The sequence below is a fragment of the Ananas comosus genome, linkage group 15 (assembly GCF_001540865.1).
Source record: "Ananas comosus cultivar F153 linkage group 15, ASM154086v1, whole genome shotgun sequence".
Taxonomy (NCBI): domain Eukaryota; kingdom Viridiplantae; phylum Streptophyta; class Magnoliopsida; order Poales; family Bromeliaceae; genus Ananas; species Ananas comosus.
The window spans coordinates 4,655,285-4,681,744 of NC_033635.1; the positions used below are offsets into that span (position 1 = coordinate 4,655,285).

The window sequence follows — 26,460 nt, forward strand, 5'->3', positions numbered from 1 at the left end:
TATATATATATATAAAATACAAAATAAATTCGGGTTCAGGTCGGATTCGAGTTCGGGTTCGGGTCGGGTACGGTCAAAATCCATATCCGTCGGATTTCTATTTTTGATATCCATATCCGAATCCATATCCATTTAGTATCGGATATATCCGTTTCATTCGGGTTCGGATTCAGATAAAATTTCGGGTATCCATACCTATTGACATCCCTAACCTCCGCTGAGGGAAAGAATCTGTTTCAGCGCTATTGTAGCGCAGAACATGTTTTCGAGTTCATCAAGTAATCAGAAAGAACAATTCTAGGGCACACTCATCACTATACATTAGATGGAGAAATAAGTAATACAAAGACTATCTAAACTGTTCCTTTTTCGTCGACACCTGCGTTTATTGTCAGCTATTAATCTCTTCCATCTTTTCTACAGCTTAAGTGGTTAAAACAAAACACAACAATATACAGCGAAAGTTGGTGTTTCCTATTTACGAAGAGTTGAGCGTCGGAGAAGCAGGTGAGGACGATGAGGAGTGTGAGTCGGGGGCCGGGTTGGATGATAAAGGAGGTTGCCCTTGCGATCGGCTTCTGAAACTTGGTGCGTCAATAGAAGGGGCCGGTCGTGGAGGTTGGGGGGGCTGGTAATACTTGTGCCCCTCGTCGGCTAGTTTCCTTAGTATGTTCATTACTGTCGGAAGAAACCTTGCTGACAGAGCTAGAAGTCCAGAGAGCTGCGCAAAATAGTCGACAACATAGGAGATTTATCAAAACCCAACTAAAAATAAGACATAATTGATCATACCCGAGTGGTATAACACGAAACAAAATTAGATGTTTGTTTTTGATTTGACCAGATTCAATATTCCAATCCATCTAGTAAGCAAAGGAAAAATTGCAGCTCAGGGCTTGAATTTCGTTTTAGAAACAAAATAAAACATATGTTTTGTGGTTAAAATTAGCAGCAAAGTCTATTCATGCATACGATTTTATGGTACTTTTAAAGTATGATTAATTACTCATCATTATCTTAGTCCTTTATAACTATTATTTATAAGAGACATACAAGCTAAGCTAACAAAAAGTTTGTTTCCAAAAGATGCTGGGTACCTGTGATGTTTATGTAGTCGTTTTCTCATGGATAGTAGTATCATTTATTAGGAAGTAATAGAAAATCCTCAAAGTCAAAAAAAAAAAAAGTGATTAAGATATCATTAATCAACAATATCAAATTGTGTACAGCAAATATAGAAATGAAATTCTGCTTACCATGCCGCGCCGAAATTCTTCAAGGATATTGAATTGTAACACCACGGCATAGGATACAATGAAAAGAAGAAAGAGTCCCAAGATGTACACTGGGTTCCTGTTCATCAGCAAGAAGAACAGGATAAAATTATCAGGCTTTATCCCAAGAAGGAATGTACAAACACACGTGACGAATAAATGAAGATTCACAGTTATATCTCTGCAAAATAATATATTTACAAATACACCACTGTGGAAACAGAAAATTCATTTATACCTCTTGGAGATCCAGTTTCTACACAAAATAACCTTACCTTAGGTAGGGTAGTTATCTGATTCATGGAGAGAATTTATTTGGTCTTTTAGATTAGTTTCTTTGATGGGCATTTCTGTTGGTACAAGGGCATAGTAATTAAGTTTTTGAACAACATATACAGCAATTCAGATTTTGCAGAGGTAGTATATACACTAATAGATATTTTTGTTAGGGTATTTACATGCAAATATCTCTAAATAATAATACTAAGCCAATAAAAAGTGAAAATGAACTAAACAACAGAATAGAAAGACTTATCTCTCGTAGCACAAAATTACCTTAGAAGCATCATAAATTCGTTAAAACCGAGGATTGCAATTGCGACGATCGCCCAAGGAGGAGGCAACCAATTACTACTCCGTCTGTGAGCTTCCTGAATCAGGCCAAAAAAGGGAGAAAAATAAAAGACAGAGTAGAAGCAGAGTATAAGCATCAGAACTGTGCTGCTTCTGTTCTAACAATGTATGTGTTGGTAATATTCACTCAAATGAACTTTCAGAGTATATTTAACATTCAACTATTTAGATGAACTAACCCTCTGACACACAAAGTAAAAGCCTGTAAAGGAGACAGCTAAAAAATTCAAGATGGACCGGCTTTACCTTACTGAGTAATCCCCAAAAGTTTATAGAAACAAAACGAGGCAAAAAGAAAGGGAAAAAGCAAACCATACCTGTGCTGAGATTGCTTGGGTGATGGTGTACTCAGTTTCTGATTTAAATTGCCTCCAAATGGACTTGCACTGCACTGGAGTAATTAATGTATTCCTAGGTGGTATCTGAGAGAAACGAGCATAAATTATGCTTAAATTTCATATAAATCTTAATTGTGGAACAAAAAAGTGAAAAACAGGTTGTAATTATGCACTACCTCTTCCCATGTGCTTGAAGCGAGAAGGTCTGTAGAGGCTTCAATACTCCTACTTTGAGAGACGGGACCTTGTTCTAATAGACTCGAGCTGAGAGCATTCTCTATCTTGTCTGGTTTATCATCTAAGCGTATGGCCGCAAATACAGCTAAGAGTTTTAGGGCCTGCACAGGATTGCCATGCTCTACAATCATTTCCATGGACGCAAGCAGGCGAATATAAAAACACCACCCAAATTGTATGTATTAACAAATATGTTCCTGAACTTCCTTTTTTCTTCCTGTGATATTTGATGCAAATCGTTAAGAATAGCCTAATTCTCTGTACATCAAGTTTGTCAGGGGAATTCATATCCTAAAATCTAAAGTTAGGGGATCTGTATTCAAATGACACGTAGCGTGCAAACGACTGCATATTTTACGTAACAAAAGATACACTATCCTAGAAAATATCCATATATCAGTAATTGAGGTATGTAGTATTCTTAATACCGCTGAACGTGCTTCCTTTGTTATCGCCCTAATATCTTCCTTCCCAGTCCAAACCCTTGGTATTGAGTCCTTATCATGGTTAAATACAGTAGAAAACCTGCAAAAGATCCAATAACAAGTGTCAAATTATGAGAAACAACCGTATTTCTCTAAAAGCATAAACTATGAGAGAATGATATTTTTAATATTTGTATTCTACACTTTCCCTCACGTCTGGTTTCGAGGCTTTTTGATAGGCCCAAGACGTTGACTTGGAATAAATGGGAGGAAATTAAATGAAACTAGGAGCCTAGCAAGATTTGCACTCAAGACCTTCTACTCTAGTACAATGTCAAATTACTTTTAGAGAAATATGGTTGTTTCACATTCTTTAACAACAACAATAAGAAAATAAATTGTGGAAAAAGTGATAAGAAGTAAAATCTAAGTAATAATTACTACCTATCCTTCATATGTATCAGAACCTTCCCTGCTTCATCTCTAGCTTTCTTTTCTATCACACCTCTAGCGAATTCCTCTAAGTTTTGGATCATCGTGTCGTGAGTAGCCTGATCAAGTTCAAACCCAGAAAGGGAACTCGTAAAATCAGAAACGGCTTTTTCTGTCTCGCGCCTGTAAAGGTTCCTAATTGAAGCCCAAGTATCATCTCCAGCTGCTTCTAGAAGTGACTCAACAGGTCCTGCCAGTGCTTCTGTTAATTTGCTCTGCAAAAATAAAGGGTGTATAACACATGTATCCCTCTGGAAAACGAGAGTTTTCATAGATGCCCTTTGAGAAGAAAACTTAGGAAAAGATATGAAGGGCACTGCTAATATTAAGCCCAAGAAGGGCAAGCTGAATTGTCCTAAAGGGATTTCGACATGTTAAAAAGGCATTTATGAAACTGTAATTGGTTAGGAAGAAAAAGTGAAGAACCTCAGAAGAAGCTTTTAATTTAGCTAGTTTTGCGGTTCGAACAGATGCAGCATGGGAGTCGATATCACGCCTGAGTTTGTCCCTAACTTTGGAAGCATCCCAATCTGCTTGCTCAACAGTCACATCTAGACACAGCAAATATATATATATATATATATATATATATATATATATATATATATATATATATATAACAGGTTGTTAATTTACTTGCCTAGAATAAAATGCATAAAAGTTTCTTTAATGAATTTAATCTTCAATAGGAACAAATACCTTCTAATCCTCTATCAAACTCAAGCAAAGAAGCCCGAGTACAATCACGAACTGCTGCTGCAAACGCCTTCCCACTTTTCAATGACTGTTCTAAATCATTTTTGAATTTCTCCAAAGCTTTGGAACGGAGGTGTCCCAACATTGCCGTGAAAGTGGAATGCACATACTGCAAAAAGAGGGCAAAATGGAGAAGTTTAGATGAAAATTAATAGCTTCCAACAGAAAGACAAGCAAAAAGGAAAAAAAAAAAAAAAAAAAAAAAGGTAAAACTGTGTTGGCATAAATTTACTAAGAAATTCAAAATCACTCTCACACCGTGTCATTCATCAAAGTCAATCCCAGTAAATTACCTATTATACGGTCAAAAAAAGGTAAAATAGCTGTAAGTTTTACTTATTCAAGTAGAATCCTACTTGTATGAAATCATTTAAGCCAGAAAAACCAAAAAGCTTAAATGAAAACTTCCTCCAACTATATTGCCTTATCCTGCAAATTCACAAAATTTCCATGGTTCAACAACTGATGTTCGATAAACAGAATATCACCAATCCTAACATGTTTCACTAATTTTCTTTTCAGTTAGAAATACAAACTCACTTTTAAAAAATAAATATTTAAAATATTAATACTTTTTAAATACTAATAATTTATCAAGTAAGAAAGTGTATTGCCCTCACATTCAAGGCTCCAGATTCCAACTGCTCTCTTTTTGCGGTCCTAACGCCTTCATCAAAGTAGGCAGCTTCCATGTCATACCTACAAGAAAATATACATAAAAATCATACCAAATAAAGAAAGGAAATTAGCCGTATGGAAAAGAAGCAATTTACGAAAAAATAGAACCAACTATAATTTGAAGGTCTGAAGAGCTCATTATGCTTTAGTTGACTTTGTCACCATGAAAAAATGATTAACAAGAGAGTTTTACTTCCAACATGATCTCTTGATGCATAGAATTTCAATATTTAAATGAGAATCGCATGCAGAAATTTGAGACCCACTCTGATAGGTAAAAATCGAGGATGGAGCTAAGTTTTCTCCCAAAGCCTGCTACTCGACCAGATTGAACAGCTGTTTTCAACTCCAACCAATTCTACATATTCCAAAGATTACATTAGCAAAATGCAGATCCAAAAAAAAAAAAAGAAAAAAAAGGTAGAGAACCAGATTACAAATGCGTAATGTAAACCTCATCAGATGCCAAACGACCAAGCTTTTCATTTGCAATCTCTTCACACCGAACAGTAGCAACCATAACCTACAGAGACAGAAAAGAAAAAGGCAAAGAGGGAGAGAAGAGTAAATAAGAAGGCTAACATGAATATTCCCACCCTGGAAATACCGTGATTTGCACTTTACTCCCCTTAATAATCAAAACCTACACTTAATAATCAAAACCTACAATTAACCACTAGTTTGCAAACTTTGGTGTTTTAGCCCATTCTATGGAGAGAGGGCGCAGGATTTTCTAATACACTAACAGATCATCAGTAGATCCTCGAGATGCGTACAGTGCAAATCGTGATATGTCCAGATGGATTTTCAGTATTTCATACTACTCAAAATTTAAGAATAACCTTGTGAGCAGGAAGGTCAAGGTCCTTATTTTCTCTTATGACGGCCCAAATCTGCTGTGCACTAAAAGAAAATGCTGAGCCTGGTATAACACCTCGCCTGTCACCTGCAAGGCCTCTTGGAGCAATTGAATTGAAAAAGCGCTGCCTTAGCTGCGCAACCTGTAGAAAATAGATTATAAAAGAAAAGAAATTCATAAGATCTTCCACCAAATGAAATATTAATGACACATTTAGTTGATTTCCAAAGGATGATTGTACTCCAATTGACATTTTACTCCCTATTTATTGCGTGCGGTGAACAAAATAAGATGTTAAGGGTATCACATTTAATTCTCAACTATTTGCAAGTGGTCGATATTATGATTGCCGCCTTAAGATAGAACATGATATGTCAATTACAATACTTGCTATATACCTGCTCTTTGAATTGCTCTTCCTTCTCTTCATAACTGGGCAAAGCAGTAACCTCCACCTTTTACATTAGAAAAGTAAGTACTCAGAATTCATAAAGAATATTACAACTGCTTGATTACCAAACCAAATTACTCACGTTGAAAAATTCACTCAGTGCAGTTTCCTTGTGAGCTTCTGGCTTAGAAATAGAACTCCAGATCTGGAAAAAGAAATAAGACACCAATGTCACTGCAAGCAAAAAAATGAGGATTCTTAATTTAACCAAAAAAAAAAAAGCATATGAATTGCACCTTTTGAATGTCTTCCCTTAGCACTGGCTCTAGATATTTCATGGGAGTCTACAGAAAAGACCAGATATAAAAATTTGAAGCAGATATTTGGTTGGGAGACAAAGTGAAGATATAATTCTAAGAATTAATCAACTACCAAAAGTTATAAAACCTTAGTTTTGTCACGAATGACAAAAAGCAGCGTAGTCTTGCGAGGACTAAACAAACGCATCATAACCTACAAAAATAAAATACAGTAATAATTCAACAAAATGTCGCCAACGACAATAGAATTGTGAGCCTTCTGGGTACCAAAAAGAAAAAAAGGGGAAAGAAAACCTGAAAAACCGTCTTCAAGAGAGGTCTATTAGCAGCCTGCTCTCGGCCTATGTCATGACACCACCTGCACAAATTCGAACAACGATAAGAAGAGCAAGGCCATCTGAAAAACCAGCAGTTCTACAGTGAAAATAGCACTGAAGAATGGAGAGAGGTTAGCTACAAAACAGTAATCAACTCACATATTAATCATAACAATGTCTGAAATTGCTAGAGCAAAGAGCGAGATTTGCTTTTCAAATGTAGTATCATCCTGAAAATGAAATATAATGCAGCCATCAAATATTACTCAAAATTATGTCACACAAAGGAAAAGAAATAACGCAGCCCTGTGTTAAATAATAGTGAATGCCAAAATCATTAGAAAAGGAAAGAGAAAAACTGCAAATGAGGATTAAACCTCTCCTCTTTCTCTACTATCTGTACCCTCTAAATCCATGACGATTGTACAAGGCTCGATACCAATACCCTTTGCTATCCAAATGCCTTTAGTTGTTTGGCTCCTGCATGGCAAGAAATGCAACATGCCTCAAAATGTAATGAATGTCATCAAAATGTAATAAGGGGAAGGGGAAAAAAAACAGACGACCGTCCCCTCCATGGTATAGCATGATTCCACTTTACTACTCAGTGGTTGAAAGTTAGTAATTTGCCACCCTGGGGTTGCTGTTCTGTTTTCCCATATGGACCGACCATCGAAGTGCCGTAAAAACTAGGCACGTGACAGTCAAATAATTTATTAAACACTATAACTTGAAAGATTCAATATGATTAAGAAACTGAATGATTATTAATAGCATTTTAATGAGTCATGTGATCGTCACATGCCCAATTTTTAACAGCATTTTAATGGCGGTCCTTACAAAAACCCAACAACAACTACACTAGCAGTAAATTGCTAAATTTTGAACCATATGTTGCTGTGTTCTGTAGCTTACCATTATATTTTTAACCACAAAAGAAAATAAAGGATTAGCTCATGGATCGATGCTCACCTCCCTTTAAAGGCATCCAGCTCCCTGAAGTTGGTTTTGAAAAGATGATTTAATAGAGTGCTTTTCCCTGCCCAAAACAAAGAAGACCACTTTTTCTTTATTTAAATACGTGAGTCAATAAGTTAACAAGAAGTGTAAAGATTGAAGGACACAAAAGAAGCATCCTATCTGCCTAAAGTAGTAGTCAAAGTAATACAAAATTTGGTTTATTTTTCTTTTTTTTAACAAAAAGAGCTCATGGTCATGAAAAGCTATCATGTGATAGCATCTTTGATCATCTCTTTTGCACTTCCCTTTACCACTCCATCAAGAATACATGTTATTCTTTTCCTCCATTGCCCCCAACATCAGAGCTTTCACAGCATATCAACAATTCGAAGCAAAAAGGTTAATCAACGCTAAACCATACGATTCCCCACATGAACAAATCTTCATGTTCGAAAATAACAGGACAACATTAAAAAAATAAAAGGAATAAAAAGCGCAAACTCCATATCTAAGAGGACACTCCTTTCCCACAATTAGCGCATTATTCAAATTTAAAATTCAGCAGCACACCCCCATGCTACCAAAAATAGCAAAAAAAAAAGATTTTTTTACATGGAAAAAGATAGAAAAGAACAAATTTAATACCAAAAAACAAATTTTCCACACAACCAACTCATTACTCGAAATCGCATATACGCACTACAAGAAAAAAATGAGTGATTTTACATGGGAAAAAGGAGTGATTTTACATGGGAAAATAAGAGAGGATCATATTTAACACCAAAAAAACACTCTTTCTCTCTCAATGAACGCATCAGTCGCTATCATAAATCCGTAACACACCTCATGCTACTCCAATTATAGCTAAAAAAAAAAAAGTGCAAAAATGGAAAAATTGAAGAGGAGAGGGGAGAGGGGTTAGTAAAACAGGGAGGAGGGAGCTCACCGCTACTCTGAGGGCCCATAATGGAGACGACGGCGTAGGAGAGGCCACAATCGGCGAGATGGACGGCCCTGATGAAGCGCTCGAGGCCCTCCACGTTGAACGCCCCGTCGCCGTCGATGAGCTGCGTCGCAAAGCACTCCTCGCCCATCTCCTCCGACTCCACCCCAAGCTCCGATCGATTGGGCTCCTCCTCCTAGGGTTTTGGACACACACACACACACACACACATACACACACACACACACACAGGTTCTCCTCTTGTGCTTGGTCGCTTACACGTAATATATAGTACGAGGTCGCCGTGGAAGCATTTGGGAGAAGCACTTCTTCTTACGCATTCGAAAGATAAAAAACAAAGAGGAGGGGAATTCGGGTTATGTGGGTAAATTTGTACATTTGTCCCTCAACGTTTACAAAGTTTCACTTTTCGCCTAAAACTTCTAAATTTTAAAAAAACACTTTCTATTTATTACTGCACATCATTTTTATACTTATCCCACCTTCCAAATAAGGGCTTTTTTTTTTAATTAGCCTCCTGACAAAATTTATTTGAAAAATAGCCCCAACAAATTTAAATTTACAAAAATAACGTAGGCGCCACGTCAGCACCATGCAGGCCAAGTTAGGCCAGTTAGTTAATTTAAATACGGTGAACCATTCACTGTGTCTAAATACGATAAATGATTCATAGTGTCTGGGGAAAGGAAAGGAAAATAAAAAATATACGTATTATGAAAAAGATAAGTATGGAACACGGTGAACCATTCACCGTGTTCGGTGAACCATTCACCGTGTTTGAATACGGTGAATGGTTCACCGTGTTTGACTTAACACCCCAACCCATCCACGTGGCGCTGATGTGGCGCCTACGTGGCAAGGTCATAATCATTTTTACAAATTTAAATTTACTTTGGGCTATTTTAAAAATAAATTTTTTTCAGGGAGCTAGTTGCAAAAAAAGCCCCCCAAATAAAGGTAAAGTACAATGGTCAAGATTTTTCTTTTTAAAATTAATCTATAAAAATTTTAGAAATATTACTAAAAATTTTATAAATTTTTGGATCTAAGAGTGTAAGATTTATATCTTTATAAGGGGTGTTTACATAGCTATTTTTCTAAAAATTTATGTAGCATACATCCTTAGTTCCCTCTTGCATTTCCAACGTTACCCGTCATTGAGTTAAAATAATTTTGCTACATAAGAATTATATATATACTATTATATATAAAAATATTGAATTTATGGTTTAAAGCTATAGTGTTAGTACGAAAAGCAGGACTAATCATCCCTAACGTAAATAGTAAAAAATTGTAAGTTCCAAAGTTAGTTACTTCATATTTTTAGCTAAATTTTTTATCCCAAACAATTTTCTCCTCTCTCGGGTTTGAGGATTCAAATCTTCTATATATTTCTTAAATTTAGAGCTCACGCTATAAAAATTATTCTTAAGATATGCAAGAGGTTCTTATTTTTTGAGAATAATAAATAAAGACAACATCAAAAAAAATGTGCAAAAGTGAAAAAGATGGTATTTTTTTTCTTTCGAGCCAAGTTGCTTACCAAATAGCCACCTAAGTGCTAATCCACTTTCTTCTTATACTTTGTTTCTCTGCTCACATATTCTAAGTCCATATTTGTTGGGATCCTTCATTCAGTTTCACTAATGGTGGCATACAATAAGTTTTTCAAAAAAAAAAAAAAAAAACCATCTTTTTCTAAGATACCGACCTCACAATATTCCTACAGGCGTGAGAAATTGTAACTCGTACTCAGTCCTTGCTTTACATGGCCGGCATCCTATCTTGTAGCGTAAAGCTGGGTTGAGTAGAATCACACTTAAAATGTGCAAGAATCGTATATATGTTCAAGTTAAGTAAAATAGCTATCCCTTCTAACATTTCAATCTTTTTGGAATTGTGATTAGCATTTACAATATAACAAATGATATCAGAGTCAGGACACGCTTTTGATTCTCGCGTGCTACCTAATGGCAAAGAACAAGTTAGACAAGTCAGAGTCAAAGCATTTTAAGTGAATTGATTATTCTTTTTCTAACATCTCGTGTTTAAGAAATTATGATTAGCACCACGATCCAACACTGAGTACACAAACTGAGGGATGCTTCTGGTACAGGTAGTAATTTCTTTTCTAACATTCAGACATTGAAACTAAAGTTTTAAAAATTATGTATCATTCTAGAACTTCTAAAAGAAAATTATTTTGCCCATTTAAAATGACAAATCGCTCACAATTTATATAAATAAACTACACACATATTTATTCAATTATAATTTATTTATTTATATATCTGTTTATATATATATATATATATATAGTAGGGCTAGAATACTTGTAAAAGTATCATGGGGGTGATACTTGTGTGTTTTTAACCCTTGGATGGAGAGATGTGAGGTTGAGATGATGGTGGTAGGTGGAATAGTGTTTAATCCCAGGGCTATTAATAATCAAAAAGTAGATCCAATGGCTTAAAACCTAATAGCACCATGATGGTAATACTTGTAAAAGTATCATAGCTCAACTCTATATATATATATATATATATTGAAAATACATAAAAATACTGCTGCATTCAACATAGAATCCGGTGGAAGATTCTACTGGGCAAGGAAATCTGAAGGAAACTTCCATTCACCACTAACAATTCACGAAAAATAAAAAAAATAATAAAAAAAGAAATTCGGGGTGAGCGTTATATATCACGGTTTTGAAAATTCGTGTGGGCCCCACATGTCAGTGACACAGAAGAGCTATAGCACCGCTACACTGAAGACTCTCCTAGTCTCCTCCACGCTGCGTCAAAAGTCTTCGTAACTTGCGTGCGAAATTTCGCCCAAGGCAGAGCTATTTCGCCGACCCTCCATCCTTTTAAAAAGCCCCCCACGAACCTTAAAGCGAGCGAAGCAACGGGGGAGGGGAGATCAAAAAATAAATAAATTTGAAAAAAAAAAAAGAAAAGAAAAAAGGAAAAGGAGGAGGAGCCCTAATTCGACCGGCGCACGTTAGCATCAATCGCAGAGGGGGGGGGGTGTGGGGGCTCGGCGCAGGATAAGAGGAGGCGAAGAAGATGATGCTCCCCGGCGTAGAGCTCGCGAGGAGGCGCCGCCTCCACCACCACCACAGCGCCGATCCGCTCCCGGCGGCGGCTTCGGCCCCCGGCGGCGGCGGCGCCGCCGCCGCGTCGTCCATGGCGGAGCCCGCGCTCGCCGCGCGCATCCGCCTCGAGGAGAAGCTCCACGGCCTCTCCAGGTAACTATTTTATATATTTAATTAGTATATATATATATATATATTATATATAATTTTTATAATAATTATAAAATAAGTAAAGTAAATTATTAATTTTAATCAGTTAAGTTTCTGTATATTGTCCTGCAGGTGGAGCAGACTTCCATGTAACAACCGCGGGGATCAGAACTCACGGCCGGCAGCCCCGGGGCCGAGCCGGAGGGCGACCGCGGAGTTACCGGCGCGAAATCCGGGCGTGGTAGGAGGAGGCGCGCGTCCGGTGGCGAGGACGTCCTCGCGGACGTCGGAGGTGTGCGCGGTGTGCCTGGAGGAGGTGGAGGTGGAGGCGGCGGAGCAGACGCGGGTGACGCGGCTGCCGTGCTCTCACCGCTACCACTCCGACTGCGTCCTCCCGTGGCTCGCCGCCCACCCCGACTGCCCCTGCTGCCGCGCCTCCGTCGTCCCTCCCCCTTCTCTCCACGTGCCCTCTTAGCGCAGGATCTTGTTGCGCTGAAAAATGTACGAAACTTATAGCTGAACTATATATAGCTAGCATTCAATGGTACAGATGTGCGAACTTTAAAAATTGGTTAAAATACAGAATACTTTCTTATATAAGTAATTTTTTTATTTTTTTTTTTGTATGTAATCCTCTCAGAAATTTTTTTTTCATAAATAGTTTTATGAAATTTATATTTCTTAAGATTGGTTATATTTTCGTCGTGCAAGTACCACGCAAGCGCCACGTGGATATAGAACACGTGTTCAACTTAATCTGGGCTATCAGTCAGGCTCATGTGGCACTCGCGTGGCGAAAATAGGATCAATCTTACAAATATAAATTTTGTGGGTCTATTTATGAAAAAAATTTTGATGAGGTTAAATGCAAAGCAAGCCTTTTTTTTTTTCTGACTTTCAAAATTTTATATTTTGTCCTCTTAAAATTTTAAAAACGTATTGAGGAATATGACCTTAATGGAGAGGGCAAAATGACTGAATCATTTTTATTTTTTCTATAAAAAAAAAATTTTGTAATATGTTTTTATTATTTTGAAGAAAATTTTGATATAGATTATAAAAAATAAACGGAATAGTGATGGAAAGAGTTAAATGCAATAATTTAAAATTTTAAAAGAATAAAATATAATTTTTTTAAAATTAAAAATAAAAAATAAAAAAATAAATATTTATATAAAAAAAAAATTTGTAATTCAGCCTTAAAATTTTTTATTTTACTACTCTTTGTAGATACGGAAAAAGTATAAGGGGATTGGCTGAGCAGCATAAAATGGCATGTAGTTGATTGATCTTAGGAATAGTTCTTGTGCTAGTTGGATCATCATACTTATTTTAATAATATTCTCTGGAACGGTTTTGGGATGGTTGGATTAACAATTACCGCTTCTTTTCTTATCATAATTAGAATTTTAATTAAGCCTAGTATTAAAACTAAAAAAAATTACGTATGTATTTTGTAAATTTTGATTGATGTAAAATGAATATGTTTAATTTAATTATAGTTATCTTGTTTGGCATGGAGATTGGAATATCTGTTAAATTTAAGTAGATTGGATAACTCAAATTATTTAAGTTAAAAATTCTATCTGTCCACTAATTAGATAGAAAAGTAGGAAGAATTTATACTAAATTAGTTAAGTCTAGTTTATTAAAATTTAAATTAGTTTAAAAACTTAAATCGCATCTATTAATAATTAAAAAGTTTATTTTGTAATGATTATTTTAAGAATTATTTGCATACACGTTCCTGCAAACATAGTGAATTACAGATATATTCCTGCAAAACGAAAATTTAATAAGTTATCCCTGCAAAAGTCCTAAATTATGCAGATATGTCCCTCTGGTTAACATTCGTTAGTGAACTGTTAATTTTTTTAACAGTTTTCTTGTGAAATGACCTTTTTGTCCTTACAAATATATCCCTCCAAAATATTCCTCTTTCCCTTCTATTTCTCTTTCTCTTTCTCTTCGGGCCACCGGAGCTACGACGGTGACGGCGCGGGGTCGGGCTCGCCGGCGACGAAGAAGAGGGAAGAGAAAGAAGCAGAGGAAAAAGAAGAGGAAAGAGGAAGAAGGAGAGGAATAGGGAGAGGAAGAGGAAAGAGGAAGAGGAAGAGGGAGAAGGTTTGCTGCCGTCGCCGCAGCCGCAGCCGCATTTCCTCCCTTGCAGGCGACGAAGAAAAGGGAAGAGGGAGAGGAAGAAGAAGGGCGAAGAGGAAAAAGGAGAGGAAGAGGGAGAGGGAGAGGGTTCGCCGCCGCCGCCGCATCTTCTCCCTCGCCGGCCACGAAGAAGAGGGAAAAGGAAGAGGAAGAGGAAGAAGAAGGGGGAAGAGAAAGAGGGAAGAGGAAAAGGGAGAGGGTCCGCCGCCGCCACCGCCGCATCTCCCTCGCCGGCGACGAAGAAGAGGGAAGAGGGAAGAGAAAGAGGAGGAAGAGGAAGAAAGATAAAACCATCAATTCACATTATAATTAACCATGGTTAAGAATTATAACCATGGTTAACGAAAATTTTCTACCAGACCTTAATGGCAGGAATATATCTGCATAAATTAGGACTTTTGTAAGATAACTTATGAAATTTTTATTTTGCAGGAATATATCTGTAATTCACTATATTTACAGGAACGTGTATGTAAATAACCCTTATTTTAAATATAGATGTACTTTGCTGATGGGAAGGGCATTTTTGGAAGAGTCCTTAAACTGGTCTAAAATTTATATTCTCTGTTTTATATGTAAGTAGTAAACTAGTTAAAGGGTCCGTATAATGCATGTCTCATTTATTTTTAAATAAATTTAAAATTGAAAAGTAGATTATTTTGAAGCACGGTTTTCAAATAAATAAACTAAAAATCTTATTTTTATAGATTATTTTTTTTTTTCGTATCCTCTCAAAAAGTTGTAATTTCATTAACGTCCCTCCAAAGTGAAAAATATTGTGAGGGTTTAGAGAAACTGGCGATAATTTTATGTTTAGAAGGATATTGATGGTAGATTCGTATGTTTAGAGGGATATTAGTTATATTTGCAACTTTGAAGGAGACCTTACGATATTTACTTTTTTTTTTTAATGTTCGATAAAGGAGAAGAAAATTTTCTCTCTCCGGAAAGTGAGTCCGTCTACAGATTCAAGTTTAAAATTTGTGTTTTTACATATATATATATATATATATATATATATATATAGAGAGAGAGAGAGAGAGAGAGAGAGAGAGAGAAAGAGAGAGAACTAGACTACTATGCTATTAATAGTATCAAGTCATTAGTGCTATCAAGTTTTCGGTCATTGGATTAAGAGATGTGCGGTTAGAATGATGTGGGCCCTCTAGAGTTGAGTGGGTAGTTGGTTGAATAGTATGATCTAACGGGTGAAAATGATCAAAGGGGTGAATCTAACGGCGGAAAACTTGATAGCATCGAGTGCTTCATGCTATTAATAGCATAGTAGCCATAATCATATATATATATATATATATATATATATATATATGGTGAAGCTACTACGCTATTGGAAGCACGGAGCCTTCCGTGCTTCCAGCTCGTTTTCGATGTTGCGGCTTTTGAATCGTCAATCGGCTCCATTAAACTTGATCTAGAGTACTTGAAGTATCTAGAAAATAAATTATGCGATTTTTCAATATTATTTGCCTAGTGAACTAAGGGGCTTAAAATCAACGGCTAAAAGTAAAAATCTTACAAAATGTAATAATATGACATTAAAATTTTGAATCAAAGAAATTTCTATATAGTATAAAGAATTTTCTATATAGTATCGGCTAAAAGTAAAAATCTTTAATATGACATTAAAATTTTGAATCAAAGATATTGATCTTGTTTTATATAGTATAAAGAATTTTCTATCAAAATTTTACGTGATTTAGATATTTTTACACCGTTAAACTTGCAAACGGCTCACTATGGCCATTGAAATTGTTGATTTTGAGCCCATTCGATCACTAGGCAAATGATATCGAAAAATAATAAAATTTATTTTCTAGGTACTCAAAATACTCTAGATCAAGTTTAACGGAGTCGATCGACAATTCGAAAGTCACAACATCGAAAACGAGCTGGAAGTACAGAAGGCTCCGTGCTTCCGATAGCATAGTAGCCTCACTATATATATATATATATATATATATATATATATNTAAACCAATAACTCACTCAACTCTAGAGGGCCCACATCATCCTAACCGTATATTTTTTAATCCAAGGGCCGAAAACCTAATAGCACCAAATGCTTGGTGCTATTAATAGTATTCTAGCCTAGGTCTATATATGTATTACATTTTCTGTATTTTCGAAAGTATGGAGGTCCCTTAACTTTTGAGGTGTTTTCGTTGATTGGGCATCCGATTCGACGATCGGCTTCATTATGCATAATTTATGCTATTAGATTATTTAGAAATCAAATTTTATAATGTTTCAACATTATACGTTAAGTGATCAAAGGGTCTCAGAAATGACTATTTTAATGGCTAATGTGATACATTTATAAGTTCAAAGATATAGAACAATTTAAAATTGGTGAACTTTTAATAAAAAATTCTATTAATACTTTCAATTTGAAATTTAAGTCTTTATTACTATTTTATAAGATTTTTATTTTCTATCGTTCTGTCACGCTCCAGATTACTCGTTTTTTCGGGCACGCCGACAAATCCGTCGTATACAAAGAAATTTTTCCTGTATACGAAGCGATAGCTGTACATGTACCTGTAATTATACAACACTACAACCAGTAGTATAGAGCTGCTAAAAAGAAACATATATAAATAACATCGGTTCAACATACATACATAGTATCCTGATACAAAAATACACGCTTCAGCAAGGTACAACATCAGTATGTATAAGAACAAAAAACTACAACTACCTGTAGCTGGTATAAATCTCTAGGTTAGCAGCAACTGGGAAGGGATCGAGCTCACGACTCCCTTTCCACGATCAGTCTCTACGACAGCAGCAGCCGAAGAAGAGGGCTTTGCAAAAATGATCCACAACTGGGTGTGAAAACTACTGCAAAAAGAAGTAGTCCTCAGTGGGTACCGCTATCGACCTCAACGGCTCACCCACTAAGTCTACAGAAGTAAGTAGTGATAGTAAGGAAAGCCGGAACAAATCTACAGCTATATGCCGCTATACTATCATGATCTAATACTAACAATCTGTAAAAAATGTAAATCCTGACCCAATCTCACTAGGGACTGTGAACACACCCATCCCGCCTGTCGAAGCTATACTAACTACCACCACGCTAGGTCGTCAGTAGAGAGCAAGTCCAAACAGGACAAACCGACATCAATGCAAAAGCACTAAGCCCGACTCCGGAGTGGCACTCGCGGGCGCTACCCAACCGAGTATGCAAGCGTATCTCTGCCGAGCTCAATCAGGCTCTCACAGGCTGTAATCAAAGCAGAAGGGTCTAACAGGTCGAACAACCATACTAAACATGCTCTCGGCACAATCTGATACAAAAAAAGTAAACCGGGTCCACCGTCAACCACAACGGCACCCAACAGTCCGGAACAGTCTATAGACTGCTGCAAAAATAAGCTCGGCATCTCAGCACGAGCGTAAATACATTCTACACTATTCTGAGTATTTACCGTCCACGAACTGCGGTGATACAAATAAACTACGGCTCCTACAGCTAAATCTAATAGTTTCAGAAAATGACAGTATAGAATCGATAATTTTCTCCTAAGTTAATTCCAAGTCCAACATGTATAAGTTAGCTAACATTTTAAGCTCCAAATTCAGATTTCAAAGCATGCAAATCAATGAGTTTGAGCTAATTAATAAAATCTACAAAAACTAACAATACATGCTGACAACACTAGACTTAGGAGGAAACCCGCAGAAGCCGGTAAGCATAACATTAACCCACCTCAAGCGCGAGTCCAGCAAGGTTAGGAAGTAGCTGGAATAAGCCCTGCCAAGCTCAGCCACGAACCAGCACACTCCTCTCAAAAGATCTACCACAAGAACACCAAAATTGCATCAATACCCTTAAATTTCAGCACTAAAGCTTAATTCCTCCAATTCCAATGTCAAAACTCACCTTTCAAACTTTAAATCCACAATTCAGGTGAAGAACACTATCAAAACCGGTAGGGAAAAGTGGAGCAATAACCTCTGGTCGAAAATCCAGCTTCCTCTAAAGATTAAACCAGGAAAACTAAGAAAAACCCAAGTTTTAGCTCCAATACAGTAGCAGTTCAGAAAAACAGCAAATTAACCATACTAACTTAAATCAATTCCTGTCAAAATGGGCTCCACGAAATCTCCAAGAAGTCTACTAACCACCAAACTAAGTTTCGCAGCAAACCGACCTTCCTACGTCGCACACGAGCCAAAACGCCGAAGGTCGCTGCTGGAATTCTGCTGGAATTGCAATGCTCAAGGTGGAAATTGTAGAATTTGGATAAATTGTAGTATTTTGAAGGACTAGAGTGCAAAATATGGCTTCACTGTGAAGGAGAGGTGAAAAAGCTTCTCAGGGATCGAACACAAGCCTTTTATAAGGAGAAGAGTAGGTCTGATAAGCCCCAGGAACAAAAGAATACAAACCTGCTGTCCTGTAGGAACGAGCACTTTCGGGCGCCCGAAACCTACTTCTGGGCGTCCGAAACCTCCAGGCCATACAAAGTTCCCTCTTCGGTTCCTCCGCCTACGGTACGATGCGCCCAAAACCTGGTCCGGCGGATCTCACCTATTACCAGACACGTGTCAGCACAGTCGATATTCCCAAAGTGAACATCCGGACCAACATCCGGGCGGCCGGAACACATGATCCAAATTGACTTCCAGTTCTGTTCAGTTCAGCACTCAAGTTCTGGACGACCCAAACCATGTTCTGGGTGCCCGAAACTGGCAAAACTCCAGTTTTGCTTATTTGAGTGCGCCAAGTCCATTTCTGCATCCATTTCGTGCAGAAACGACACCGACTCAGTCCGACACTCTCCATATGTATCGACCAGTTACTAAAACTAAAACCAATCCGATACCAAACCCTCGGGACACTACACGTTCATATTAAGACTACTCGTTCATTAGGCAAATATAGTAAAAAAAAATGATGAAATTTGATTTCTAAATATTTAACAAAGCCAATCACCAAATCAATTATATATCCCATCATCGAAAATAATTTGAAAATATGAAGGTTTTCATACTTTCGAAAGTATAGTAGCCTAGCTATATATATAAATATATATAGTGATAAAGGGCTTTGGTAATTGAGTTTAAGTATTTCAGCAGATCATTTCATTTAACAAATTATTAGTGCAAGTTAAGCCAAAATGCCGGCCAGTGCGTGTTAGTGGGTCTGATCAGAACGTCAAGATCTACATTGGCTATATCCCATATATGAAAATATATCCGATTACAGCATAAGTGGTAAAGAGTTTGATGGTTGGTATATGAGATTTCAAGTTTGAAATCTAATTACTTCACATTTTGCATTGAACATTTATCAAAAACTTTGATACACTTAACACTAGCCAAAATTTTTGAATTTCACTGCTTTATGACCAACTTGTAATTCGAAGTTTAGCACTTTGACGACTTTAATTATTGTTTAATTGTTCATAAGGACTTAGAAGTACCGTTAAAAATGAGTACATGATAATCAGTGTTACATCAACATGCTGAAATAACGTAAACGATCAATGAAAAAAAAAAAAAAATCAATTCTTGCATCCTAATAAATAGATTAATTCCACTTTGCAATCACGTGTACGTAGTACTATGTAATTATTATCTTTAGCATTTAAACAGCTGATCTTTTTTTAAAAATTAAAATATCAACCAAAAGAATCGATTGTTATATTTAAAATTCGAATTTTACTAAGGAAGAGTTTGAAATTTAAGTAATCAAATGCAGCACAAAACCACAAATACTCGTTTAGTTTGGACTAAAGCTAAATCCGGTTTTAATTGTGAATTAATATCCTTAGCAATTTTTTACTTCATCTTGGAATGAGGATAAAGTTATAATAGTAACTTAGTTGTACATTTTTACTATCTAATTCTTGTACTATCAAAAGACAATTAAAGAGAAGACCCAAAATAATATTGTAAAGAAAACAAAAAAAGAACAAAACCAAGAAAACTAAGTTTAAAAGATTACAAACTCTTAATGATCAAGATTCTGATTACAGGTGAAGAGAAGTATCCACATCTTTCCCAGTACAGTTTCTTAGATCATGGCTGCTCACAGCATGTGCAGGCTTAGTTGGCCGAAAGCCGACCGGGAGCGACGACGTCTCGAGAGCCGAGAATTCTGCACGATCGTCATCCGTACTGCTAAGTCCCCGATACATCGGACCGTCTGAAGGCCTCAAAGGCTGAACCAGATCGGGGTGGAAGAACCACCCCGGCTGGCGTTCGCCGCCGGCAGCGGCGGCGGCGGTAGAAGCAGCGACGGTCGACGCTCGTCGGAGCTCTCTCTCCTCCCTCATCTCCTTCACCTTCTGGAGTTGCCTGAATCTCTCTTGAAGTAAAGCAATTGAAGAGGAGTAGAGGATAGTAGTGTTATTATTGTTATTCTCAATATTGTTTCCCCTCCCCATCATTGATTAGATGATGGATTGTGTTGAGATCTAGCTCTAGGGATTTTGGGGATTCAGGTGATGTTGAGATTGGTGGGAGTGCTTTTATTTGTGTGCTTTGTGTTGGGAGGTGGGTGGGTGGGTTAAGTAATTAAGTGGATATATAATTATTTGTAGGGAGATTTGTAGGGGATTTGGGTGTGTGTTTCATGCATTGCTTTCATGTGTTTCTGTGCCATCTGATAATTGGCCATGAATGATAATAGAAGGAAGAGAAGAATTATTGCCTGCATCAAGTGCACCTTGCATTTTATTTTGAAAAACTAAATTACAGAAAAACTTACTTATAAATATCTAGCTATTTTTTTACTTTTCCATTGTAACTTTCAAAAATCTATATTTAGCCACTTAATATTTCAAGTCGTTGTATTTAGCCCCACTCCGTTAGGGTCCCATTACTATTCCGTTCATTTTTTATAATTTATATCGAAAATATTCTTCAAAATAACAGAAAAATAACAGAAATATATTAAAAAATTATTATGTTATCAAAAGAAGTAAGGGCAACTTGGTTAATTATTTTGCCCTCTCCATTAATGCCTTACTATTCTGAAAATATTTTTGAAATTTTAACGGGGTAAAATATAGGTTTTTGAAAGTCAGAAAGGAAAAGTAAAAAAACAGGTATTTATAGAAAGATTTTTTGTAATTTAGCCTATTTTAAAATACTTATTATTGAGTCATTGCAGAAGGGGCTGTTTGGTCTACATTCTGAAAAATAATTAATTTTTGCAAAATTAATTTTAATTTGAAGAATTAATTTTGGTTAAAAGCTGTAAAGTGTTTGGCAAATCTTAACCATTTAGAATCAAAAATTTAATTTTCGACCTCTAAAATCAGAAATTTGATTTTAAGAATCAAAATTAGATTTTGAAAAATATATTATCAAACGCTCTATTGAAGGAACAATTATTTTTTGGCTCTAAATTTACTTTTCAAAATCTTTGCCAAACACCCCTGAATAATGTTATGCTCGCTCTCAATAGTAAGGCTTCGTTTGGAATTGCGGAGAGATTTGCGGAGAGATTGTATTACATGCGGTGAGAAAATACGATGGAAAAAAATCATGTTTGTTTCCATAAGTAATATTGCGTTTCCATATATCACGATGAGTGGGTTATAATATATTTTCTACGGTATCACCGGAGAATGCAGAAGTATATCCCTATATACCTTTATCCTAACTCCATTTCATCTGATAGCGTTAGATACGTCTCAATATCAAACTAAACCTAAAATAGAGTAACGTTTGGATTGAAATAGTTAGTTTCTTTGGATAGTATACGCCGTTAGTTTTATAGATCTCGGCCATGTTTGGTTAGTGGTCAGGGGAATATTTCTCTTTATCCCCGTAAACACCATTCAAAATAAAATATCCCTTTTGTTTAGGGCTTAACGGATTATTCGAGTTAATTAGCCCAGTTCTCCCCCACATGAAAAACAAGCCAGAACAATGAATTTGTGTTCATTTTGCTTTCTATTATCCCTTTTATACTTTATTTTAATCAATTTCAGATAAATCAAATGAATGCTCAAATTGCATGCTACAAAGTTAATTTTTCTAAGATGATTTGCAAACATACTAAATTTGATAAATAATCTGTTCCTCTATATTTAAAATTATATATTTATATTTAATTTTAATTAGTTGTTAAATTATAAAATTGGAAGTATATTTTCACCCCTATATTCAAAATTATACTTTTATACATTAATTCTATCTCTTTTCTCTTGTATTGAATTATATTTCATTATTATATCCTTATTTAATTTTTATCAATACAATATTTTATTCCAACATAAATATTCAAACACTATATTCTAACATAAACATCCAAATACTATAGAGATATCCTATAGGAATAAACAAATAGCATTCAAATGTAATTTATAACTTATTCCATATTCTTCTACACTATCCCCTGTTCTCCCCTATTCTCGGAAAAGAATAAAAGTTATCCTCCATAATTTAGTTCTTGAACCACTCACAGTCTTAGTGTTATCGTTCCTGTAATTCAGATTCTACCCCTATCTATCTATGAGAGTAAGCACGGATTACTTGCCTCGTAATCAAAATTAATTCATTTACTGGCAAGTTCTGCAACATTCAAAAAGATAATTATATTTCTTAATATACTGAAAAAGTTTATATTATTTGATAGACAAGAAGTGCGGTCACATGTTCAGATAGCTAGGTATACAATATTAGACCTTCAAGTCATTTTTCTCGTATTAAGATAAATTACATGTTTGGTGAAATATATTATCCTACTAATTTTTTAATGTCAAAACCTTCTTATATGCTAAAATCAAATTCTAATTTATAATTAGGCAAGAAAATCTTTATAGCAAGCATATAAGTTGTTACCAAATAACATATTCTGACATTCAAATAGGACTTATCGAATAATATTGTGTTATGACAAAAATGAAAAAGATCTAGTATATTAAGCATGAAAATGCTCAATAAACATCGAGAAAAAGAGAAGAAAAATAAAACTCATAAATATTTACGTGATTCAGCGAATTAATGGCTTACATCTACGGGAGAAAACAACGGAGATTTTCATCGTAATTAAAATGGAGTACAAAAGAAGCCTTTCTCATAAAAATTCTAGCCTCTAAAATACATCCATACTCTCTCTCATTTGTTGCACCAAATTAATCTCAATAAAATTAGGCATAATTTTAACTTAACTTAATAGGTTGACTGAAATAGAATATGGTCAGAAACCATACAGTTTTAAAATTTAAAATATATCTAATAATTTCCATCTTAACTTGAATTCTCTATCTTTTTTACCAAAACCCCAAAGAGCTTCTCGAGTGCTGTTGTTGCACATACAAATCAAGAAAGTCAACAAAATATTAAATGGATTAATCGAAATAGAATAAAATTAGAAACATCTTGTGGTTTTAAAATTCGAGACATATCTGGCGCATCGTTTTCTAAATAGTTAACTTTTTAAACTAGTTAATATTTGGGTTTTTTTTTTTAATAGACTCTTAAATTTCAAAATATCACTTAACAATGGTGCACAATATGCATGGTGCATGCAATGTTTTTTTTCTTTTTTTTTTCCTTTCTTCCTTCCAAAAGGTTTAGAGAGAGGAGAATCAGGAATTGGGGTGCAAAGTCCAAGAAAGAAAAGGGTTTTGGAGGTACTTGGTGAGGGAGTTAGGTTGGTGGGGATGAGAGGGAGGGGGTGCATAGCCCACTTTTTTTGAAGAGGGGAAAAAGGGTGAGAGAGTAGTACAAAGGAGGAGTGGAGTTTAGTGTTTGGAATGTGTTTGTAGGAGAATATGAGGGTTGTGTGATGGAAAAGGATTGAGCTCTCTTTTTCTTGATTCTTTTTTTTTTTTTAATTTATACTGAATTTATCTGAACTATAAACTACTTGAAAATAATTATTTAATCTTTAAAAATTTTGATGCTACTAACCGATCTTTCAATTTATTTGATTTGAATGAGTCGACAACACTTTAACTTTTTGAATGCGTTGTTTATTTTTATAGATTTAGTTAATATATTTCACGCACTTTCCGATACTATAACTTTATTAAAATACGTGATTAGTTTAAATTTTAAAGTCAAAGTATCATTGACCGGCTCAAATCAAACAAATTAGAAGATTGGATAGTAAAATCAAAATTTTAAAAGATTGAATAGCCGATTCAAAATGATAAATAATTCAAATAAGTTATGTACGTTTCTACCTTTTTCTATTAAATTACAAAAAAAAGAATTTTTGTGTCCCAATTACTTTTCTATGTTAAAATTTGCGTGAATTTCTATACTTTTTTACTGTCTCAAATAGGTCAAAAATTTTAAAATAATCAGTGAATTTGATTATAAATTTTTACTGAAATGTGTTTGCACATCATGTTGCATCTATCTTATTTGTGACATGTATAATCAATAAAAACTAGATAAAGAGATCTCCTATTACGTACGGTGCGACGTTAAGTGCTGTAATTTTAAATTTTGAGAGGATAAAATACAGATTTTTAAAAATAGGGCAGTAAACTGTAAAAGAAGATATTTATAAAAAATTTTCTACATTTTTGCCTTATTTTTTGGTTAGATTATAAAAAGAACTTTTTGTGTCTCAATTGCTTCTCTGTTAAAGTTTTGCTTAATTTCCATATTCGACTTCACTATCGTCTCCAATATGTCTCAAAAATTTTAAAGTAAGTGATGAATTTGATAGCAAAATTAGTAAAAACTCCAAAAATGCTGAAAAATTAAAATTGATGATTTTATCAAATAATTCTATTTATTTTATGCCATTCTATTCCATTAAATGTAACTAACATCTTTTTGTGAATTAATTCTATAAAATTTTACAGATGAATTAATTAACCAGCTTAATACAGGAGGATAATTGAGACACGACCTAAAATATGCCAAAAAAGAGAAAAAAATCTCCTTATTTGTTTTATTTTAGGTTAAACTTTAAATACCATCTCTCCTATGTGATTTCGTACTTTCTCACTTTAGTATATTGTGGTTTAAAGTGTATCAATTTAGTACCCTGCGGTTTTATTTTTCTCTTTTCGTCAGCTCCTCCGTTAACATTCTGTTCAATTATATACAAAAAACTTCAGATACCCTATCTGGGTTTATCGAATATTCACTTTAGTATCTTTTAATTTTAACTTTGTCACTAATTTAATAAAAAAATTAATTAAGGGGATAATAAAAAGAAAAAAAAATAAAACTATAGGGCACTAAATTGACATACTTTAAATCACACGGTACTAAAATAAAAAAAATGCCATGGTATTTGATGGTTTTTCTTTATTTTATTATATTTTTTGAATGTTGGGCTCTGAAAGTGATGCTTTTGGTATCAAGTTATCTGTCTTGTCCAGTTCCCAGAGGCTAGAAGGTGAAAGCATTCCAATTAATAAATGAATGAAATAGGGTTTATGGTCGGAGATGGTTTGTCTCATTTTAAATGTTCCCAACCATCAATTGGCTTATTTGAGTACATATGTTTGCTTTGTGTAATAATCCTATGGACAAAAGAATTAGGTGATTCCAACAGGACTAAGTACCCAATGATGAAAGGTTGGTTTCAAGGAGAATATAAAATAGGAAAATTTTCAAATACCATTCACGTGGTTTCATATTTTCTCACTTTAGTACCGCATGTGGTTTAAAGTGTATTAATTTAGTGTCATGTTGTTTCATTTTTATCTTTCTATTATCGATTTCACTAATTTTTTTTGTTAAATCAGTGACAACGTTAAAACTAAAGGGTATTAAAATGAATATTCGATAAACTTAGATGGGTTATCTAAAATTTTTTGTATATAATTTAACGAAATAGTAACAAAGAAGCTGACGGAAAGATTAAAATAAAACTACAGAACACTAACTTGATACACTTTAAATCATAGGACACTAAAGTGAAAAAGTGTGAAACCACATTGATGGTATTTGAAATTTACCCTATAAAATAACTAAAAAAGAGTTTTTTTTTTCTTTTTTTTTTGATAAAAATTTAATGTCTAGAGAGAGAGAGAGTGTGTGTGTGTAGCAAACAGGGTGAGTACTATTCAGTTCAAATCGAACGGATCAAAATGGGTCCGTATGATTCAGTTTTATTGTAATCTGGTTTGGTTCGATTTTAAAAATTAAAAATCAAAAAAATTAAGTAAATTGAACTAACCAAGATTATAATAGTTTGATATATTAATCTTGAATAGAAAAGAAGTATTCAATAATTGTGGATAATAATCAAATAATTATTGATGTTAATCGTTGTTATATTAAATTAAATATTTTTAACATAAAATTAATTATGATTATATCTTATTTTTAGTGCTTTAAAAAGATCTAAACCAAATAAAAATATTTTATTGAAACCACATAAAGTGAACCAAACCAAGCGAATTATTTTGGTTTGATTCAAACATCTAATTCAGTAAGGATTGGTCTTTAT

General features: G+C 34.9%; 3 protein-coding genes and 1 long non-coding RNA gene across 8 annotated transcripts; 1 reads left to right on the forward strand and 3 right to left on the reverse strand.

The window, feature by feature from the left end:
• LOC109721781 (protein ROOT HAIR DEFECTIVE 3-like) lies at nucleotides 229-8,933 on the reverse strand. Of its 3 annotated transcripts, XM_020249562.1 has the most exons (22): nucleotides 8,627-8,933; nucleotides 7,693-7,759; nucleotides 7,098-7,200; nucleotides 6,880-6,950; nucleotides 6,698-6,761; nucleotides 6,531-6,596; nucleotides 6,380-6,427; nucleotides 6,226-6,288; nucleotides 6,091-6,147; nucleotides 5,676-5,834; nucleotides 5,288-5,356; nucleotides 5,100-5,191; nucleotides 4,776-4,854; nucleotides 4,099-4,264; nucleotides 3,826-3,950; nucleotides 3,352-3,614; nucleotides 2,911-3,007; nucleotides 2,422-2,583; nucleotides 2,225-2,329; nucleotides 1,830-1,924; nucleotides 1,257-1,353; nucleotides 229-721 (listed from the first exon to the last, which is right to left on the reverse strand). In XM_020249562.1, exons 1-22 carry the CDS (start codon nucleotides 8,772-8,774, stop codon nucleotides 479-481), a joined length of 2,439 nt encoding a protein of 812 aa, XP_020105151.1. In that variant the 5' UTR covers nucleotides 8,775-8,933; the 3' UTR covers nucleotides 229-478. The 3 variants fall into 3 exon arrangements, with proteins under 3 accessions (XP_020105151.1, XP_020105152.1, XP_020105153.1); XM_020249563.1 differs by lacking the exon at nucleotides 7,693-7,759 and having other exon boundaries at nucleotides 8,627-8,698; XM_020249564.1 differs by lacking the exons at nucleotides 7,693-7,759; nucleotides 8,627-8,933 and having other exon boundaries at nucleotides 7,124-7,200.
• On the forward strand, nucleotides 11,548-12,486 carry LOC109721782 (probable E3 ubiquitin-protein ligase RHY1A). Its single transcript, XM_020249565.1, has 2 exons — nucleotides 11,548-11,894; nucleotides 12,024-12,486. The coding sequence occupies exons 1-2, from the start codon at nucleotides 11,713-11,715 to the stop codon at nucleotides 12,364-12,366; spliced, it is 525 nt and encodes a 174-aa protein (XP_020105154.1). The 5' UTR covers nucleotides 11,548-11,712; the 3' UTR covers nucleotides 12,367-12,486.
• LOC109721138 lies at nucleotides 16,681-18,605 on the reverse strand. 3 transcript variants are annotated; one of them, XR_002219149.1, is made up of 4 exons: nucleotides 18,468-18,605; nucleotides 17,959-18,367; nucleotides 17,785-17,872; nucleotides 16,681-16,969 (listed from the first exon to the last, which is right to left on the reverse strand). It is a non-coding gene; the product is annotated as an uncharacterized LOC109721138 (long non-coding RNA). The 3 variants fall into 3 exon arrangements; XR_002219147.1 differs by having other exon boundaries at nucleotides 17,959-18,605; XR_002219148.1 differs by having other exon boundaries at nucleotides 16,681-16,975; nucleotides 17,959-18,605.
• On the reverse strand, nucleotides 19,890-20,729 carry LOC109721137. The gene has a single exon (XM_020248566.1). It carries the CDS (start codon nucleotides 20,471-20,473, stop codon nucleotides 20,054-20,056), a length of 420 nt encoding a protein of 139 aa, XP_020104155.1. The 5' UTR covers nucleotides 20,474-20,729; the 3' UTR covers nucleotides 19,890-20,053.

Coding starts and splice junctions, on each gene's coding strand:
- LOC109721137 (XM_020248566.1), bottom strand. CDS start 20,473: ATGATGGGGAGGGGAAACAATATTGAGAATAACAATAATAACACTACT.
- LOC109721781 (XM_020249562.1), bottom strand. CDS start 8,774: ATGGGCGAGGAGTGCTTTGCGACGCAGCTCATCGACGGCGACGGGGCG. Junction 7,760..8,626: donor TATGGGCCCTCAGAGTAGCG/GTGAGCTCCCTC, acceptor TGTTTTGGGCAG/GGAAAAGCACTCTATTAAAT. Junction 6,428..6,530: donor TCATTCGTGACAAAACTAAG/GTTTTATAACTT, acceptor TCTTTTCTGTAG/ACTCCCATGAAATATCTAGA.
- LOC109721782 (XM_020249565.1), top strand. CDS start 11,713: ATGATGCTCCCCGGCGTAGAGCTCGCGAGGAGGCGCCGCCTCCACCAC. Junction 11,895..12,023: donor AAGCTCCACGGCCTCTCCAG/GTAACTATTTTA, acceptor ATTGTCCTGCAG/GTGGAGCAGACTTCCATGTA.